Source organism: Coregonus lavaretus (genome assembly GCF_964263955.1).
Source record: "Coregonus lavaretus genome assembly, chromosome: 15".
In the NCBI taxonomy this organism is placed as follows: Eukaryota; Metazoa; Chordata; class Actinopteri; order Salmoniformes; family Salmonidae; genus Coregonus; species Coregonus lavaretus.
In genome coordinates, this window is record NC_140002.1 from 38,880,619 (window position 1) to 38,902,260 (window position 21,642).

The window sequence follows — 21,642 nt, forward strand, 5'->3', positions numbered from 1 at the left end:
GCTGTGAGTCGTTCTGGGTAAGTATCTAAGAGCTTTCTCACCTATAATGTGCAACAATTGCCCATCATTATTTTCAAAATTCTTCAAACTCTGTCAAATTGGTTGTTGATCATTGCCAGACAACCATTTTCAGGTCTTGCCATAGATTTTCAAATAGATTTAAGTCAAAACTGTAACTCGGCCACTCAGGAATGTTTCCTTACTAAGCAACTCCAGTGTAGATTTGGCGTTGTGTTTTAGGTTATTGTCCTGCTGAAAGTTGACTTCAAATATGGAGAGTGGTACTCAGTGATGTGTTGTATTGGATTTGCCCCAAACATAACACAATCCAGATGTGGAAAGCTCTGAGAGACTTACCCAGAAAGACTCACAGCTTTAATCACTGCCAAAGGTGCTTCTACAAAGTATTGACTCAGGGGTGTGAATACTTAGATATTTCTGTATTTCATTTTCAAATGCGCAAACATTTCTAAAAACATGTTTTTACTTATGGGGTATTGTGTGTAGATGGGTGAGAGAGAAAATGTAATCAATTTTGAATTCAGGCTGTACCATAACCAAAAGTAGAATAAGTCAAGGGGGTATAAATACTTTCTGAAGGCACAATCCATAGAATTGCATATTATAACTGATTTAAGAGGATCTCTGTGTTTATATCTGACTCATGAGCTTTGGTGAGCAGGACAGGAAACAGTGTTTAACATGACTGGGAAACAGGACAGCAGCAGACAGACAAACATTCTAACAAACAAATCATGACAGAAGACGTACGAGACCAATGATATGTGATGGTGTGTGTTAATTTATTACAAAACACAAAGCACCTACAATATTTTAATCTACCCCTTGTTTACTGCAGTGCAGCATTTGTATTTTCTTCACAGTGATTTAATTATGAACATTTTGTTTAGACAGTCACATCAATATAACCATTGTAGCTTACTGAAAAACAGTACACACACACACACACACACACACAGACATTCACAGCCATTAGACTTAAACCCACACGAAAAATAAAACGAGTATCAACAAACATCAGCAAATTGAGTAAAAAATATAATTTAATCTTTTAAATACAGTATTTTTTTTAAATACAAATATTGATTTGAACTTTTCCATGTTATAAGCTTTAATACTACTATTAATTGTCATTATTATTACTGTTTAATTTACATTGTGACTATACAAGGAAATGTGAAACAGAGTTTTGGTAATTTCTTGTATTGCTCATTTTACATCAAATGTACACAAACACATTAACAACTACCAATGATTTTACATCCTCTAAATTGTGATACTCTAAATGCCCCCCCACCGCGAACCGTACCTATATATGACCGACAAAGTGGCATTACATAATGCCTATCATTATGAAAACACTACCTTTGTATTATTATATTAGTTATTGACACAAACATCTTTTTTTTTATTACAACTTTCTTAAACTGGACCCAGGCATCCATGTTTGTGTACACATTTTCAAAAATTCCAAGTCGTCTTTGAGAAACAAATTTAAAAAATAATGATAGAACAAAGCACAAATCAGACTGCAAGATATAGGACAGAGTTGAACCAATTGTCACCTAGTGCTACTGTTCAATTTTTAAAAAATCACTGAATTAAAATAATAGTCACAAATCAAACGCAAACATCCACAGCCGTGAAGAACAGAACTGAATGGGTACATTATATAAACTAGAACATTTGTTTGGGAGAGTTTACAGACTGCAAAATCTCTGACAGGAGGGGTCCTAGAGGGGAGTATGTTAATTCATTAATGGTGTAACAATTCCTATATAACACAGTTTTCTTCATTATCAGAAGAAAAAAATCCATACTACAATCCATTTGAAAAACATGATCACAACATTCTCAATGGATTGCTTTATTTCAGTACCAAACCTGAGGCCAAGTGTAACGATCTAAACTCAAGATAGCCTTAAAATCCAAGAAAGAAAAAAGTAATGTGGAAAATCCAGATACTCAAGCATTAATTTCAATTAACAATGGCAATGAGTCTAATCTATTCCATCATTCATGTCAGGGAACATCTCCCACATTTACAGGCTTCAGCTCTCATTGGCATGTTCTAAAGTTTTCTTTAACAGTGAAAACACACAAGCATAACGTTTTTCAGTTATTTCTAGTAATACAGCACCCAACATGTAGACTGAATGAGCATTTTGCTGCCCTGACTGTTTTAGTGTTAATTTCTTCATCAGCAAGTGGCCAAATGACAAACTGACCTGACCCTTTACATTTTGCCATTTGTTAGCAAAAAAAAGTAACTTCCAGACACTGTAAGGGCTCTCTGAATTTGACATGATTGCATATATCATTAGACAAATGTATATCACCAATCAAGCCCATAAAACAGAGAAATAAGTAAACAACAAATGGAAACTACCCACTGGGCACAGACGTCAATTCAACGTCTATTCCACGTTGGTTCAATGTAGTTTCATTGAAATGACGTGGAAACAACATTGATTCAACCAGTGTGTGCTCAGTGGGTATGAAAATGATTAAAAGGATGGTCTCTGTCAGACTGGGCTGTAGCTTCCCATATGAGGCTGAATGTGTTGCATTTCATGTTGCTCAATGCCCCATTTGGGCACCAATATGCTTGCAGTTCAAAGATTGTACACCGTATGAGGACCTCCAGGTCAAAACAACAGAGGTCCTTTCTTCAGTCTTTCAGCGGCTACAAGAGCAGCAGCAAACTGTTCCGCTGGCACAACATGTAAAATATAACAGTTTACATTTCACATTTTAGTCCCAAGTCAATTTGATCACTAATATATATAATGGCATATTCAGTTAATCAAATTAACAGTTTTAAGCAGCACATTCCATCTGAATCATAGGGGTTGGAGAGGACTAGCGAAGAGATCTAGAGAATCAATTATCCAAAAAAGTAGAACTGTCGCTTTCCCCCCCCGATTTTGCTGCACCTTCATTGCTTCAGTGCGGTGCCAACACTGCAGGAAATACTTCCCTTCTGTCTCGCACACACTCACACAACTAATTGAGCAGAATTCAGTTTTTTGTGTACCTATTGAGTCTACTTACAGTATAAATAAAACTTCCAAGTTCCAAGTACAGAGACACGTCAACATTTTGTTTACAATCATAATATTCCCTTTTCTTGGACTAATAATAAATTGCACAGCCTTTTATAAAGCTGTTTTTCCACAGCAACCTGACCACCCAGGCCTTTACCTATAGCCAGTCATTGCCATACGAGTCACAACTATTATTTGTCTTGCAATTAATTAATTGTATGTAAAGTATTGTATTGCTTTAAAACATATTGCAAGTAATTCATATGAATGCGTTGTAAGACTGTGTCTGTGTATGTAGACAAACCTACAACTACTCTTATGGGTGCATGTCGGTCTGACCCTATACTGCAGTCTTTGTCAATGGCTATTTCTTTGTCTGGTATTTTCATATGGCTTTTGTGGAGGGATATATTGCATCGTTCGCAATAAAGTTTAAGCCACAAGGTTACAGTCTGGTCTTAGAAATCTCACTGCAGTCCTTCAGTAGTTTATCATCTGAAGATTAGGGATAGTGGGCATCTAATATGATTCTGGCATTCAGATTGATTAGATGTCTTTTATTGAGTTTATTCCCATATTTGAACTGACCGAGTCTTGGAGTCTTTCAACTAAGTTTGGCAGTCATGTATTAAGGAGTTATATTCCACCATCAACCTCCACAGAGGGCATCTACTAAATGTATATGGGTTTTCTCTGTTTTTAAAACACACTTTTGAATCTCTGAAGAGGCTATGATTTTTAAAAATCCTGTAATAATCTCCACATTCATCATTATCAAAATCTAATAGAAACCTCTCCATTCACACCAGCCAGCCATTCACTCTTTGCAGATTCCCTGTCTCTCATCGTGCCCTTGCATCCTCTCTCCTTGGCTTCTCCTCATCCTCCCTTCTCTCTAGGGCGAGTCCATCATGGCTTCCAGCATCTCTAGGAAGAGTTTGTGCATGGGCACGCCGCCTCGGGTCTTGATGCTATAGAAGGTGGTTAGGGCGCGACCAGCCGTCTGGCGGAGGAGGGGGAGGGTGAGGAGGAGGCGCCCCGCCCGCTGGGGGTCCTCGGGGCGTCGCTGGCACTCCATCTCCAACAGGGTCTGGTGGAGGAGGTCCCTCAGCTTCTGCACCGCCTCCATGTCCTCTATATACACAGAGTCTGGCAGGGAGAGGGGGAGCATGGTCAGAGTGTATATTCTAAAAGCTTCCTTTTGTCTTTTGGACAAAGGGTTTTGTAAGATTGTGTTTGGCAACAAACGTATGTGATTAAGGAATAAGATGCACTGGTCTATAACATAACAAATAGTGCCTTTGTGGGCTAAGCAGACCGTGGGGGTGAATCTGCTGTTTACAGTAATCGTCTGTCAGTCCCTTAGGGCTGGAGTTATGCACATCAACAATGTCCTCAGAGAATGGGACTGAGACAAATCTTTACTAATCTGTCTATGCTGATTTTTGTTGTATTTTCTTTGGAATAAACTGTTTGGACCAATCTGCTAAATGGAACTGAAGTAGAGTAGTGCTTCAAATAAAGAATGTTGTCATATTAGTAACTAATTGTACATATGAAGGGTTTGATATTTCAGTCTCACCTACTGCTTCCATCACATTTTCATGTTATGTCACTCCACATAATGCTGATTGTATGGATATTCTATGGGTATACTTTTGTATAGCTAGTTTACCTGAGTTGGTGAGTGCGATGGCTTTGAGCATGACAAACTCCTCCCGGTCGAGCTGCAAGGAGCGGAAGCGTCGGGCCAGCTGGCTGATGGCTGCGTTGAGCTCTGTCAGTCCAGCCACGCGGGACATCTCCTCGTCAAGGACAAAGTCCTCAGCGAACACTACCTCATCCTCACAGCCCAGGGAGCGGAAGGCCACACCCAGCACCAGCACCTCCAACCACACCGACTGCAGCACCGACATCTGGTCTGCCAGGGACAGCGACAGGAAGCCTGCAAGGGTGGACACATGAAGGGGAGGGAGGGTTAGGGTTAGAGCAGACTGACTGATCAATCACTAGGCAAACAGCTGATACAAAGAGACAGCATTCTAGGCCTGAATAAGACATAGTGAACCACAGCAGAGCTACTGATAAGAGCTGAGGGCTAGTTCCAACTAACTTATTTCACCGTAGAACCATACTACATTCCTACTTTCTCTATTCTCTTCCCATGCCAATCTCCCTCCCCCACCCACCCCTCTTCACTGCCCCCCTTACCGGGGATGTGTTTGGCCCAGCCGATGATGACGACCAGTTCGCGGTCGGCGAGGTCACAGAGGGTGGTGAGTGTGCGCTGAGCCGTATCAGGCTGCAGGGGGTCAGGCATGGCAAACAGTTTCTCTGGCTCTGCCACCAGGAGGTGGGACACAATGATGTTGGAGGAGCCTGGGTCACACACACAAACAGAAAGCAAGCGTTATGGCACAACAGCGGTTACATTTACCATGAAACAAAGAACAAAGATATTATGTTAATATAACTGGTCCTTGTGGAAATAGTTCCCTGAAGTTTCTTAATGCTTCTGTTGAGAAATGAGGGCTCTTTGGAAAACCTGCCTGCACAGTTAAGTGTTCTTTCAAGACAAAACCTGACAAGGTCTTCTCAGTCCCTTCCTTACCTTTCTCCCCTTCCTTCCTAAGCGGTAAAGGGGCACTCTGATAGGTCGCACTCTCCACCTCTGGACGCCTTTTATACTTCTGCCTCCCTCCTCTGACCCGGTCCAGACGGACTCCTGTGACACACAACACCTCGACAATGAAGAGAGCGTGATAAAGGGAGTAGGGGAGAGAGAACGAGAGACAAACAAGCTCCCTTTATTTGGAGAAGTATGGAGGTAAAGGGGCAGATCTTAATAACTACTTGTCACACGGTATCAAACAGTGCCTCCAGACCAAACGAGCCCACTAGTTAAGGGCTCTGGATTATACACTCACCCTCTTTCAGCATGCCCACTTTGAGGCACTTGGTGAAGCGGCACGCCTGGCAAGCCTTTCTGCGCCTCTTGGTAATCTCACATTCGTTTGACGCCGGACAGCTATATTCAATGTTACCTTAGGTAAGGCAAAGAGGTGGAAAGAAGGACAGAGAAGGAACAAACAGCGATATGAAACTTTTGTCAAAGCAATTAAGGTCTACCCCATTTAATTCATTATACTGGGATGCAGAAATGCACAAGACACTCAACTTCACCCCCACAAACATCCGTACCCTGGATGGTTCTTTTGAAGAAGGCCTTGCAGGCTTCACATGAGGCTACACCGTAGTGATAGCCAGACGCTACGTCTCCACACACTAAACACAGTCTCTTGGGTAGTGTGCTCAGGGCATACTTGCACCGCCCTCCTCCGCTACCTGTGGATCCCTCCTCCGCCCCATCACCACCCTCCTCCTTGAAGTGGCAGCGCAGGGCTGGGGTGTACAGAGGGGGTGAGTAGCGCCCAACCCCGTCTCCTCTATTTCCACCTCCACCACTCTGGGAGGAGTCCGAGGAGGCTCCCCCTGGGCTGGCCCGGCCTCCACCACCTCCCTCTGGACTGCTGGGCTCTGCCTTGATGTACAGGTCTGACCGACGCTCCCTGGAAGACATGATCACTGCAGATGGAGGGAGAGATGGGAGGGGGAGGGAGGGAAAGAATTGAGACAGAAGGTATTAGACTGTCACACATCCACTTCTAATGTGTCACCCTTTCATTACATTTTAGTATCAATAGACCCCTCCAGACAACCAGGACCATCATCAATCCTAAAGAAACAACATTAAGATAATCAAAGCTGTCGCCTCATCGCTGAATTATATCACTTGCTTGACAACTGACAAGTCACGACGAAGACCCCTTTGGCTCGACTGTCAAGCCTTCAACGGAGAGCAGCATAGACTGAACATGATGTCTGCACACACTCTGCTATGCGCGTCCTTTTCCCTTATTAAACACAAACAAAAAAATGTTGGCCTACTGGAGCTTGCAGTGTGGGTGCCTATTGTTTAATAACTATACTGCACAACAACAACAAGTAGCCTATAAGAAAAATGGCTGCTGCACACCAGCAGAGAATAATCTGACATAACAATAATGGGATATTTTGATTTACAGGTGGAGTGAGATAGAGACAGCGAATGGGGAGTGAAGGGCGAGTGAGAGTGTTTGTGCGTGCGTGTGGGAGTACCGTATGTTTGTGCTAAAGTGAGTGCTAAAATGCTAAGGGCTGTGAGAGAGACCATAATCCCAGCTCCAACCTACTCTGCCCTCTCCAGATTAGGGTCATTAATCCAGAGCAGAAGAGCAGCAATCCCTTAACTAAACCCACATAAGGAATTCCCAGTAAGGAGATGGACGACACTCCAACACTCTCCATTATGACCCACCAGAACCTACAGACAGCATCAGAGACAGTTCTGTGTTCTATTGAATCCTGACACTTCTGCATGGGCGATTGTACAAATCACTTTATCATCTGAACAATTGAAGAAAGAGAACACTTTCAAAATACAATGCAAAATGTAACTTCAAATACAGAGATTCTGGGATTATGACAGCACACAGACAGGGATTGTGTAAAACGGGGTACTTCTGTCTGAACTCTAGACTGTAGGCTACTGGGCCTACCCAGTCTCCTTCTCCTTTTCACAACTCAGCAGATGGTGAAATGTGGGCCAATGTAATTATGTTGGTCCAGTGGCCCAATTATTCTCAAACGCTGTACACTCTGGCCTGTAATCTTTACGCCTTTATGTAACATGTCAACTTTTACATTACTACTCCTCCCCCCTACTAAGGTGTAAAGATTGTACAGCTGTTCTAGCTCCCATATTTGGCATAGATTACTATTTATTATTTCCCATGTATTAATTCCCCATCATTTGTGAAGCTATTCAATGATTAACATTTTCTGATAATGATGATCCCTAGCTACAGATAAAAATACTTTCCAGACTTCACAAATTAACATGTCTTAGACTTGAAGTGCTAAAACAGAGATGTAAATGTCTGACAACTGCTGGGAGGTCTTCACGCCTATTTGTCAATGAGCCTGAACAGTGCGTCTGTCACCCTAACCTACCCCAACCCCCCCCAGCTGAACCCAAACTCGAGACGATTCAAAAAATGTGCATGTGAGAGTTAGCTTGGTAGCAAGCTAAAGGTGTTAGCAGCTATGCATTTGCTAGCTATTTTAATGTACTTGAAGCCGGGCAAAGCCATTCGTGAGATTGTGAAAGAGGCAGGTTGAGCAGGTAAAGGAAAGAGTGAGGATAATAAGAAAATGAATGCCACATCCCTATTATGTTGTTAGAATTTATGAGGAATTTAGCTATACAGTTAGCTAACGTTACAGCTAGTTATCACAGTTAGCCGTTAACAAGTGAAGTTCCATGTGTGGCGTTTGTACTTCCTCAGACAACTAGACTTTTGGCAAATATTAACTATTAAGATCTGTGTGGCTGTTCAGTTATTTAGCTGAATGGAAAACGTACATTTAGTTAAGAGCTAGGTAGCTAACGTTAGTTAAATCACAAGTTGAAGCTCTAGGCAGTAGCTAGCTAGCATGCCATCAGTCTGGCTTTCCTCATCAGGTGACATCAACTTACCTCTAGTCAGCTAGCTAGTTACAAAACTAGCTAGCTAACTCCCTCAAGGTACCTTGAGTTCCCCAAGTATCTGGTTGCCCTCGGCAAAATTTTCACGGAAGTTTGTGTTGACAGGCTACACAACGTAGATAGGTAACGCGCTATAACGCTTCTAAAACGTGTCGAATTCAAATGTTCCTTTTCAGACAGGATTGGAGAGATGGGAGGTCTGGTGCATAATAGGAAGTAGCTAATAATATTTCAATGACAGACAAGGGTGACTGTCGCTGCCCCAGACACTGTACTGGGGTAACTTAGTGGCTACTACAGTTAGCTGCATATGACAAAAGGCAGGGTAAAAAGCAACTATATCATAAATAAAAACATTTTACCTTCTGTTCTGTTAAACGATTCAACTACTCAAACGTATATCAAGTTTATCCACAGGCTTAAAATTAATCAGTTTGACCATATATTCAAAATAGTTTCAGCATACAACTTCACAACAGCAATATATAGATCACTAGCTATTTTACATCCATAATTATTGGTGGTTCAGATTTGATTAAAGGCCATAGAAAAAGCAATTACCTGTGTGCTGTGCTGCAGGAAAGCCTTATTGGTCTCTTCTGCTGGTAACCCCACTCACTTTCTATTGGTTTAGAATTGTGGCTATAGTCTGGGTAGAACAGTCCAATTATTAGGAAACCTAAGAGGGCAGACAAAACATTTACTGATTTCTCCTCACGCCATATCTTATTATGTGCATGTTCAAAATCATTTACGTGTCCTGAAGATTGTATCACAGGACAAGGACATAACACATAAAATCTTGGTCTCCCAATTCTGACTTTATATTTTCCAAATCTTAACTCCATCACACACACATACTGTACACTAAACATAATGGTTGCTTTATCCAATATAAACCTGGAGATGCTAGTATTCATCCTTGTCATAGAGGGTTCAATCGTATTTGAAGCACTCTGTCTAGGTGTTTCAAGCTTATAAGGGTATGGAAATGTATAGCCAAGAAAGTGTGTGTGTGTGTGTTGGAGAGAGAGAGTTACAGAGATTTGTGAAAAGCTTGTAAAACTACTAAGCTACTCCTTATCTCTAATCCAAATAGTATTGTATAACTGAGTGACTGGCTATCATACACTGTGTCCCGTTCTCTTCATCAACACTATTTGGTATAAATTGCTGACAGAGGTCCAAACCATGTTTTTGTCTTTCTCACAGGCACAATTTAGCTCATTGCAGTAGCCTTTTCTCATTACCATACAAGCACATGTTTCTGCACACTACATCCAACCACCCCTCCCCCTTACTCTCACCCTCTGACACATTCCAAAGGTCAAAGTCACAGGAAAGCTTGAAGGACAGATGGAGTAACTGCAATTCTGCCTCTCTCACACACATGCACACACACACACACAAGGCTTAAATTGGGTGATAATTCACAAAGTTTTGAGAGAAGGGGGCAAAACAAATATTGGAAGAAATGTTAGGGGATAAGATGGCAAAATGGGTATATTACTGGGTAAAATATATAATTATAAAATATCTGATTTACATGTATAACATGTCTACAGTGCGGAGAACAAGTATTTGATACACTGCCGATTTTGCAGGTTTTCCTACTTACAAAGCATGTAGAGGTCTGTAATTTTTATCATAGGTACACTTCAACTGTGAGAGACGGAATCTAAAACAAAAATCCAGAAAATCACATTGTATGATTTTTAAGTAATTAATTTGCATTTTATTGCATGACATAAGTATTTGATCACCTACCAACCAGTAAGAATTCCGGCTCTCACAGACCTGTTAGAAGCCCTCCTGTTCTCCACTCATTACCTGTATTAACTGCACCTGTTTGAACTCGTTACCTGTATAAAAGACACCTGTCCACACACTCAATCAAACAGACTCCAACCTCTCCACAATGGCCAAGACCAGAGAGCTGTGTAAGGACATCAGGGATAAAATTGTAGACCTGCACAAGGCTGGGATGGGCTACAGGACAATAGGCAAGTAGCTTGGTGAGAAGGCAACAACTGTTGGCGCAATTATTAGAAAATGGAAGAAGTTCAAGATGACGGTCAATCACCCTCGGTCTGGGGCTCCATGCAAGATCTCACCTCGTGGGGCATCAATGATCATGAGGAAGGTGAGGGATCAACCCAGAACTACACGGCAGGACCTGGTCAATGACCTGAAGAGAGTTGGGACCACAGTCTCAAAGAAAACCATTAGTAACACACTACGCCGTCATGGATTAAAATCCTGCAGCGCACGCAAGGTCCCCCTGCTCAAGCCAGCGCATGTCCAGGCCCGTCTGAAGTTTGCCAATGACCATCTGGATGATACAGAGGAGGAATGGGAGAAGGTCATGTGGTCTGATGAGACAAAAATAGAGCTTTTTGGTCTAAACTCCACTCGCCGTGTTTGGAGGAAGAAGAAGGATGAGTACAACCCCAAGAACACCATCCCAACCGTGAAGCATGGAGGTGGAAACATCATTCTTTGGGGATGTTTTCTGCAAAGGGGACAGGACGACTGCACCGTATTGAGGGGAGGATGGATGGGGCCATGTATCGCGAGATCTTGGCCAACAACCTCCTTCCCTCAGTAAGAGCATTGAAGATGGGTCGTGGCTGGGTCTTCCAGCATGACAACGACCCGAAACACTCAGCCAGGGCAAGTAAGGAGTGGCTCCATAAGAAGCATCTCAAGGTCCTGGAGTGGCCTAGCCAGTCTCCAGACCTGAACCCAATAGAAAGTCTTTGGAGGGAGCTGAAAGTCTGTATTGCCCAGCGACAGCCCCGAAACCTGAAGGATTTGGAGAAGGTCTGTATGGAGGAGTGGGCCAAAATCCCTGATGCAGTGTGTGCAAACCTGGTCAATATCTACAGGAAACGTATGATCTCTGTAATTGCAAACAAAGGTTTCTGTACCAAATATTAAGTTATGCTTTTCTGATGTATCAAATACTTATTTCATGCAATAAAATGCAAATTAATTACTTAAAAATCATACAATGTGATGTTCTGTATTTTTTTAAATTTATTTTTTATTACAGACCTCTACATGCTTTGTAAATAGGAAAACCTGCAAAATCGGCAGTGTATCAAATACTTGTTCTCCCCACTGTATGTATAAAATTTTCATATTTGAGGTTAAAAATGCTGTGGTAGAGTCTGTATTAGTAGAGGTCTGGTATTAGTTTTTTTTGTTAACTATATGTAAATGTTCCTTTTCTCAGATTAAGAACTATTACAGCACAACTGTTGTTCTGTGTAAGTGAGGACTGAAGAGTATGACAAACTAAAGTTCATGAAAGTTTTGCATGCGGCCCACTGGAGACATTGAGAGCAGCAGAAGTGGGTCTTGCCCACTGATCTCAGACCGGTGAAAGGTTAATTGCAAAACTGGATAATGGCTTCTTTAATCTCTGTTAACTCAGAACTAAAGTCTTGCGTAATTGATCAGATGCTCGATTAAGTTCTGGGTCCATACGTGTTAAGAGAAGAGATAGAACGAGGAGCGGAACCGGAACGAAGAGCTCCACCCTCTCTCTTTGCAAGTTACGGACAAGTCTATGGGCCAAATGTCCCCTCCCCTTCCAAAATTCGAAAGATGCTAACACCTGCGAAATCATGATTTGTCAAAAGCACCGGAACTAATGCTGCTCGTTATCTCAATCTCACGCATACGCTTGTATCATGTGGTCCTCTGTAGCTCAGCTGGTAGAGCACGGCGCTTGTAACGCCAAGGTAGTGGGTTCGATACCCGGGACCACCCATACGTAAAAATGTATGCACGCATGACTGTAAGTCGCTTTGGATAAAAGCGTCTGCTAAATGGCATATTATTATTATTAATATTATTATGAAAGATCTATGGTACCATTTATGTTTACATAGTCTGTCCATTAGATTATGGCAGTTTTAGATATACAGTGCATTCGGAAAGTATTCAGACCACTTGACTATTTCCACATTTTGTTACGTTACAGACTTATTCAAAAATTTATCAAATCGTTTTTTCCCCTCATCAATCTACATACAATACCCCATAATAACAAAGCAAAAACAGGTTTTTAGAAATTTGTGCACATTTATAAAAAAAAAAAAACTGAAATATCACATTTACATAAGTATTCAGACCCTTTACTCAGTACTTTGTTGAAGCACCTTTGGCAGCGATTACAGCTTTGAGTCTTCTTGGGTATGACGCTACAAGCTTGGCACACCTGTATTTGGGGAGTTTCTCCCATTCTTCTCTGTAGATCCTCTCAAGCTCTGTCAGGTTGAATGGGGAGCGTTGCTGCACAGCTATTTTCAGGTCTCTCCAGAGATGTTCGATCAGGTTCAGGTCCGGACTTTGGCTGGGCCACTCAAGGACACTCAGAGACTTGTCCCGAAGCCACTCCTGCGTTGTCTTGGCTGTGTGCTTAGGGTCGTTGTCCTGTTGGAAGGTGAACCTTCGCCCCAGTCTGAGGTCCTGAGCGCTCTGGAGCAGGTTTTCATCAAGGATCTCTCTGTACTTTGCTCCGTTCATCTTTCCCTCTATCCTGACTAGTCTCCCAGTCCCTGCCACTGAAAAACATCCCCACAGCATGATGCTGCCACCACCATGCTTCACCGTAGGGATGGTGCTAGGTTTCCTCCAGATGTGACGCTTGGCATTCAGGTCAAAGAGTTCGATCTCGGTTTCATCAGACCAGAGAATCTTGTTTCTCATGGTCTGAGAGTCCTTTAGGTGCCTTTTGGCAAACTCCAAGCAGGCTGTCATGTGCCTTTTACTGAGGAGTGCCTTCCGTCTGGCCACTCTACCATAAAGGCCTGATTGGTGGAGTGCTGCAGAGATGGTTGTCCTTCTGGAAGGTTTTCCCTTCTCCACAGAAGAACTCTGGAGCTCTGTCAAAGTGACCATCGGGTTCTTGGTCACCTCTCTGACCAAGACCCTTCTCCCCCGATTGCTCAGTTTGGCCGGGCGGACAGCTTTAGGAAGAGTCTTGGTGGTTCCAAACTTCTTCCATTTAAGAATGATGGAGGCCACTGTGTTCTTGGGGACCTTCAATGCTACAGAAATGTTTTGGTACCCTTCCCCAGATCTGTGCCACGACACAATCCTGTCTCGGAGCTCTACATACAATTCCTTCGACCTCATGGCTTGATTCTTGCTCTGACATGCACTGTCAACTGTGGGACCTTATATAGACAGGTGTGTGCCTTTCCAAGTCATGTCCAATCAATTGAATTTACCACAGTTGGACTCCAATCAAGTTATAGAAACATCTCAAGGATGATCAATTGAAACAGGATGCACCTGAGCTCAATTTCGATAATATCCTTTTAGTGTAAGAGCTGTTTGAAAAGACCACCTGAAATTTCTGCCTGTTTTGGTGGGAGGGAGTTTTGGACTTCCATGGTGACATCACCATGCGGTAAATTAGTTAATAGACCAATAAGAAAGAGTTCCAAACCTCTGCCAATAACAGCTAATTTTCAGTTTTCCTCTTCCCACTGAAAACAATTCCCAGACAGTCCTAGAAAAATTATTGTTTGAGAATTTGCTCTTTGCTAAGAAGCTATTTTTGTTTCTTTTTTTAAAAACCATTTTAATTGAAAACAATCACAGTAAGTTACCCAGAAATTATTTGATATTGAGATAAAAACGGCTGCATCAGACCTTAAGTTTCAAGTCACATGCACAAGTACAGTGAAATACCTTTCTTGCAAGCTCTAACCCCAACAATGCAGTAATCAATAACAATGTAATACTAAAAATAACAAGATAGAACAAAAACACACAAGATATAAAAGTAAGAAGAAGAAGACGATAAAGTAAGTAAGTATACTATCTATATACTGGGTCAGTTCTAGTACCATGTTCACAATGTGCAGGGATACTGGATCAGGAATCTCAATCAGGTCCTGGAGGGCCATAGTTTGCACAGGTCATTCCTTTGAGAGACTATTCCAGGGGTGTCAGTTGTGTATATAAACCCTGGATTGCTGATGCTATGTATTGGCCAATGAGTGGCTTTTATGCCACCGGTCAGCCATATTGGCACTCCCCAGAAGAAGCAGTCCTCCATAGGAATGAATGGAATTTTACAATAAAAAAATAAAACATTAGGTCAAAATTACAAGTATTTAAGTATTTTGTTGTTGTAGTGGGGACAGTAAAATTATACTTTAAGGAAAATGTTTTTATATATTTTTTACTTATTTTTATCTTTAGCTCACACAATATAATTTAAAAGTATGCATTTAGGTAGAATAAACGTGGCAAAAACAAATGTAGACCTTAATAAATGCATTTCTATAGCTTCCAAAATAGGTTTTACTACGATGGGGGAGTGCCAAGATGGAGGTGCGTTGGCTTCAACAGTGCCCCCTGTCAGTCATCAAGTGTATATATAAATCATTGGTTGTGTATGACCATACCCTAGCTCAAGACCAAAAATGTAAAAGTAGGCATTGCCATACCCTAGGTTTAGCTGAACTGACGACATTTGCATTTTCACTTTCATTCTGAACACCGATTAAATGTAGGCTACTAACTCAACAGCAGTTGAGAAACTGGACTGTATAAAATGAGTGCGTAAAGCATCAAAGCCCCGTGTAGCTCAGTTAGTAGAGCACCGCGCTTGCATCCCAGTGGGTTCGTTTCCCACGGGGGGCCAGTATGAAAAAAAATGTATGCACTCACTAACTGTAAGTCGCTCTGGATAAGAGCGTCTGCTAAATAACTAAAATATAAAAGAAAGACTGTTTAAATTATGGTTGTCACTCAGTATGCCATCAAAGACTATTGGCCAGGACTAGCCTTTACCGGGAGAAAATACTTTTTTGCGGTAGGCAAAGACCAGAAACCAGAAGTCGTCCATTGCAGACCAAATGCCATATCCACGATCACTTAAGTAAAGCTACTTTATACATTTGTTTGGTTCCATTTCATAACAATCTGGCTGGATTGATAAATGCTGTAGCCTTCATGGGAATCTGTAGGTGACCAAATTGTGCTGAAGACTGACGGTAAAGGTAGGCTATATACAGTAGGTTATAGAGGGGGTGGATCTTGCTCATTGGATCAGTCACGATGTCCCAGCGACACAACACACATGCCAAAGCGTTCGCTAGTTTATTATTACAGCAACGCACGGTTAGAATTATCGTTGTCACGCAAAGTTAATCAGCTGCGGAATATAGGAACCTTGCGAGCAAATCATTCAGAAGTAATACAGTAAGCTATATGTGTACAGATTTACAATGTTGACCAGTATGAAACACTTACTTGTATTTGTGAGAACATCGCTGGAAAGAGTTCTCAAACCAGGCAGTACCGTAGCTACGGAAGCCACAGATAACACCGCTACAATGATGTATGTCGACCGGTTTAGCCACGGTTAAGACATTGTCACAAGAGTGGATGCAGATCGTGACGCCCAAAAATTCCTATAACATTTACGTTGGCCTATATTTAAATAGCAGCATCTGAGATGCGACGAGTCGTCGTAGCGCAAAATGTTTCCAGAATTATTGCTTGAAAATAAAAACAATGTATCAAGGGACACAGCGTCGAAAGACTGATTGCTGGTGATACAATTGGTCAACCCAATTTGGTAGGCTATTTAATCCATAGGCTATTGTTCTCTTATCTAGCCTAGTCCAGCATATTGATGTTACTGTAGCCTACTGTGTGTTCTATATTATCCTCGCTGCTACAATTGAGGTTCTAGTTAAGTATATCCCTTATCCATTCTCCTCCCTCTCTCCATTTGCGTCTGCTGTGTCTCCGTAATCCGTTACGTCCGTGCACGCCATCCAATCCAGCCTCCTTCTATTAGCGTAATCAGCGTTGCAACAATGAAAAACATTCCTATGCCTACTGTAGCGTCTGCCTGACTCACTGGTTTAGTTTTTTTATATGACGCATGTATTACAAAAACATATGTTGTGATCATTACCCATGCTATTTAGATCATGCTCACTACCAACATGAGAAAGCGCAGTAAGAGTACCTGCTTTATTACATTTACGTCATTTAGCAGACGTTCTTATCCAGAGCGATTTACAGTTAGTGAGTGCATACATTATTATTTTTTAACTTTCTTTCCATACTGGCCCACCGTGGGAATAGAACCCACAACCCTGGCGTTACAAACGCCATGCTCTACCAACTGTGCTACATCCCTGCCGGCCATTCCCTCCCCTACCCTACCCTCCCCTACCCTACCCTGGACGACGCTGGGCCGGTCGCGGCCGGCTACGACAGAGCCTGGATTCGAACCAGGATCTCTAGTGCCTTAGACCACTGCGCCACTTATTCTTGGATCTAATATTGAATGATATACTGCCTCTAGGCTCCAATGCAAACCAGTAATATGCCATAATTTGTTTAACAGGTTTCAGGGATTTCAATAGAAATGTAAATGTGTAGCCTACATTTGAAATGTTAATAGTTAGATCAATATAATGCCTAGATCTACCCCATAGTTAGGCCTACGAACTTCCATAAAGGCTGCTTTTTGGATTGCCTACGCAGTTTGATAATTTGTAGGTCTACTTCATTTCTGAGAAGGCTATTTGATTATGCAATCCGCATTTACTTAGACTACACAATGTCAATTCTGCACTCTTCCCAATCCTGTCATACCTGAGTTCCTAATTATTAATAGGCTTAAAGTAGTTTATTATGCGCCAATTTACAAAATTAATTAGGCCTATATTCGTACTTTTCTTTAATGCAGTGGAATTTATGTTGTCCTATGGATCACACTACACCATAGTAAATCGCACAGCGCTTTAGATGGCATGGAAAATGTTTGCAGCCGCGCTCATTCAACTCGGTCTTGTGACACTGACCCGGCTCATTCCGCTACAGGTCACACTCGTCAGCTGGTACACAGAGTTTTTGGATCGAGGCGAAGGAAGTGGGGGTCAGTGGATGACTACAACGAGATGAGAATAGGAAGACCCGGAGTCTCGAATCCGCTTGGTAACTTGACCACAACAGCTGACATCGAGAGAGGAAGCGAGAGGCGTGCGCATTCTCCCTGGGCTCGTGCAACGCTTTCACCGAAAAGTGCCGACAACCCCTGTCCCGGAAAATTCCTTTTAAAACACAGATCAGTTGAAAACTGGAATTATCGAGTAGTATTTGTTAAAATAGCTTATCACGAGGAACACCATATGTGGTAGTCTCCTATCATAACACATAGGCCTATTTTCCATTAAATATGCTTTAATCAAACCCATCAATCTAAAAATAATTAGGTTATAATAATGTACATTCATGTGTTAGAAGCACTGAGGTAGCCTATATGGTATGGTTAGAAGACCTATGATGTCTGAGATTTTGTTAACTTATAGACACTGCAGAAAGATTTAGAATGATGGCAGCAGTGTTCCTGGTGTCATTGAAAAAAAACACTGACCTTGAATTTAAGGTCATACATGGACTCCTCATATGCTACATTGGAAAAGGGCTGCATGATGTTGCAGCCAGCCTCATGTATCTTACCATTGTAGCCCAGTCATCCAATTGTTTTCAATACTTTTAACCCCCCCCCCCCCCACCCACTATACTTGTAGAAAGAAGGTGCTATCTAGAACCTAATAGAATAACCCCTTTGAATAACCCTTTTTGTTTCCAGGTAGAGCCCTTTTGGGTTCCATGTAGGACCCTTTCCACAGAGGATTCGACATGGAACCCAAAAGGATTATATGTGGAACCAGAAAGGGTTCTCCCTGGAACCAAATGGGTTCTCCTATGGGAACAGCCGAATAACCCTTTTGGAACCCTTTTTTCTAAGAGTGTATAGCCAAGGGAGAAGTTTGTAGGTCAGTGTTGTGGGTCTGCTGCTAAATGGTTATAGGCCAGTGCAGAGATATAAAAGGGTTTCATTATTTACTCATTGAATTGGCAGGGTGTCCTCAGCCTTTTCTTGTCCATCTAAAGTTAAATAACCCAGAGTGAACTGAACAAATGGGGAAACCGGGGTCATGGTTTAAATGGGGGAAGGGGTGACAGAGAGAGACCCTCAAAGTGATCAAATTGTTTAAAAAATAGGCCTTGTCGCCTGAGGAAATGTTCAACCTGACAACAATCCTAGGACTCCCATTCTTCCATGCCATTGCATCTCTGTAGACCGAAAACCTCTCAATAGTAGACAACCCTGTCCTTTCTGAATGGAGAAAGAATAATCTTAATTTTAGTCATCCAATAGCCAAACACACATAACTGTTACATGGCATGTCACATGACATGTTTTAGTTATTATTGGGTCATCGTGGAATAAGACACGAGCTGTCACCTGTCATCATTGCACAATTTACAGTCAGCATTGATTTTGAGTGGCAATCATTTTAACTACATCAAGGGTATAGATTTAGAAAGAAGACCGACATATTTGATCAAGATACATTTATTTTTAGATTTTCAATGTCAGGGGAATCTAAGTTGTCGCATTTTTTAGTTGTAGTATTGTAGCGCTCTCTGGTGGTATCTTAATTACATTGCCAATATATGTGCCAGCGTGTCTGTGGTGACGTCCACGTTGGTGTTCTCGAGCGCAAGGTCACATACTTTACTGCGCATGCAGGCTCAACGGTTTATCAAAGCTACCACGAACGCAGTGTTGACAATTTAGTCTCTATTAGCGAGTCTTCAGACCCCTCTAGCGACACATTTTCAAAAAATCGACTAGCGACAAATCTAGCTACTTTTTCAGGTGTTAATAGAGACTTTTGGAGACTGACGTGAAAGCACGTATAGTTCTTACTCTTCTCAACGAGCAGCGGGTGCTGCGGTGGGCCCCACCCCGTCCCAAGGCATTCACAGGCGGCCCAGTCCTCGCGCAGCAGTCCCTCCCAGCTGCAGTCAGAGCAGGAGATGTTCTCCCCTCCGCATCCAGACTGCAAATGAATCGCGCATGCGTGAAGCCGCCGCTGGCTGATCCCGCCCAGGCTTACATTCAGGGCGGGATGTAAATGTTAAATGTTCTTTGTCTAAAATAAATCACTGCACAAAAATAAATCACTGCATTTGACTCACACAGCCTCAGTCACTTACTCACCTCGTCCACTGTGTGTGTGCCTCTCTGTGACATAAGCTAAACATCTAGCTGGCTAGCTCATCATGTCTCAGTCTAAACTGTACACTCAAAAATACAGAAAGGAGTGGGAATCAAAGCCTGAATTCAAAGGCTGGTTGAAGCCGTTTATTGGAGATGATACACGGGCATACTGCCTGTATTGTAAGGCTGATTTCTACGTCAAACTTAGTGATGTAAAAAAACACATGACAACTCAAAAACATACTCAAAAGGCAAAGCCTTATAACAGTTCCACCCAAAACAAGCTGCCATTTATGGTTAAAAAAATTGACTCTGCAAAAAAGGCTGAGGCCACCATGGCATTAGCTATCGCTGAACACTGTTCCATGCTGGCATGTGATCACATTGGAGAAGCATGTAGAGCTGCTTTCTCAGACTCCACTGCTGCTTCCCACTTCAAAATGCACAGGACAAAGTGCACAGAAATGATTAATGGTGTTCTAGCACCATACTTTCTGAAAAAGTTGGTTGCAGATGTGGGTGACCAGCGTTTCAGCCTCCTCCTCGATGAGTCCACGGATGTAAGTGTTTCTAAGTACCTGGGGGTTGTGATAACGTACTTTAGTGACACCAAGCAGACAATTGTATCAACATTTCTGGGGCTTATTGAGTTGGAGGGAGGAGATGCCAAATATTTAGCCCGTGCTGTTGTGGCTTTCCTCGAGAAGTGTTGTCTTAAAAAATAGAAACTCCTGGGGATATGGACTGACAATGCCTCTGTTATAACGGGAATTAACAATGGGGTCCATAAAGTGCTGAAGGAGGAGTATGGCCTCAAAGATCTGGTTCTTATTCGCTGTGTGTGCCACTCTGTGTGCAGCTTGCTGTAAGTCATGCTTCCAATGACACCATCCCCCGTAGTGTGGAGTACTTGGTACGAGAGACTTATAACTGGTTTTCAGTGTCTCCAAAGCGCAGGGAGGCCTACAAGGCCATATATGAGACCATCAACTGTGGGGAGAAACCTTTACAGATAACCAAGGTGTGTGCCACACGTTGGCTCTCCATTGAACCCGCAGATTCACGCATTTTGGACCAGTGGGAGGAGCTTAGGCTGCATTTCGCAGTCACCAAGTCCAGTGAACACTGCTACATGGCTGAGGTTTTATACTCCATGTACGGTGATCCTCAAAACATATTGTATCTGACTTTTTTGAAGTCAGTGCTGTGTGAGGTACAGTTGGCCATCAAGGCTTTTGAGGGAGAGCAAGTAGATCCTCTTAAGCTACTTGACAGCTTGGTTAGCCTGATCAAGTCTGTGAGCAGCAGGGTGCTGAATCCACTGGCAAATGTTGATGTCCTCAAAGGGCCAATAGATGGATACATCAGTCCCAAACCGTACCTTGGTTACCTTTTTGAGACAAAGGCAGCTGAGCTCCACCTTGCGCCTGAGGATGAAAACAATGTCCAAAAGCGGTGTGTAGCCTTCACCATCTCCCTCACTAATGATTTGAGGGTGAGACTGCCGGACAACATCGAAGCATTGCAGTACATGTCAGTTTTCAATGTGGAGGAAACTCTAAAGGACAATAAGAGCCCTGGAGAAATAGAAAAAATAGCCAAGCTCCTTGGCTACTCCCCTGCAGAGATATACAAGATTGTCCAGCAATGGCGTGCCATCCATCTTAGTAAATGGAATGAGACAAAAAACACACTGGTCTTCTGGAGTGAGATTTGGAAGTTCCGGGATGCAGCTGATATCAACCCGTTTCAAGAACTTGCCATGGCTGCTGTGTCTGTGTTGTCCTTGCCACACTCGAATGCCGAAGTGGAGAGAGTATTCAGCCAGATGAGTGTGGTAAAAAGCAAACGTAGAAATCGGATGTCCTTGCAGACCCTTAACTCCATCCTGTACATTCAATATGGACTGAAGCTGTCTGGTG

General features: G+C 42.4%; 1 protein-coding gene across 3 annotated transcripts; it reads right to left on the reverse strand.

Annotated features, from left to right (window-relative positions):
- Window positions 1-831: 831 nt before the first annotated feature.
- Window positions 832-16,257, reverse strand: LOC311142537 (steroid hormone receptor ERR1-like). 3 transcript variants are annotated; one of them, XM_084178206.1, is made up of 7 exons: window positions 15,937-16,257; window positions 6,270-6,653; window positions 5,996-6,112; window positions 5,680-5,793; window positions 5,280-5,447; window positions 4,744-5,013; window positions 832-4,217 (listed from the first exon to the last, which is right to left on the reverse strand). In XM_084178206.1, coding segments are annotated over exons 1-7 (1,308 nt in total). In that variant the 5' UTR covers window positions 15,938-16,257; the 3' UTR covers window positions 832-3,963. The 3 variants fall into 3 exon arrangements, with proteins under 3 accessions (XP_084034332.1, XP_084034334.1, XP_084034333.1); XM_084178208.1 differs by lacking the exon at window positions 15,937-16,257 and adding an exon at window positions 9,217-9,296; XM_084178207.1 differs by lacking the exon at window positions 15,937-16,257 and adding an exon at window positions 8,647-8,857.
- Between the last annotated feature and the right edge of the window lie 5,385 nt (window positions 16,258-21,642).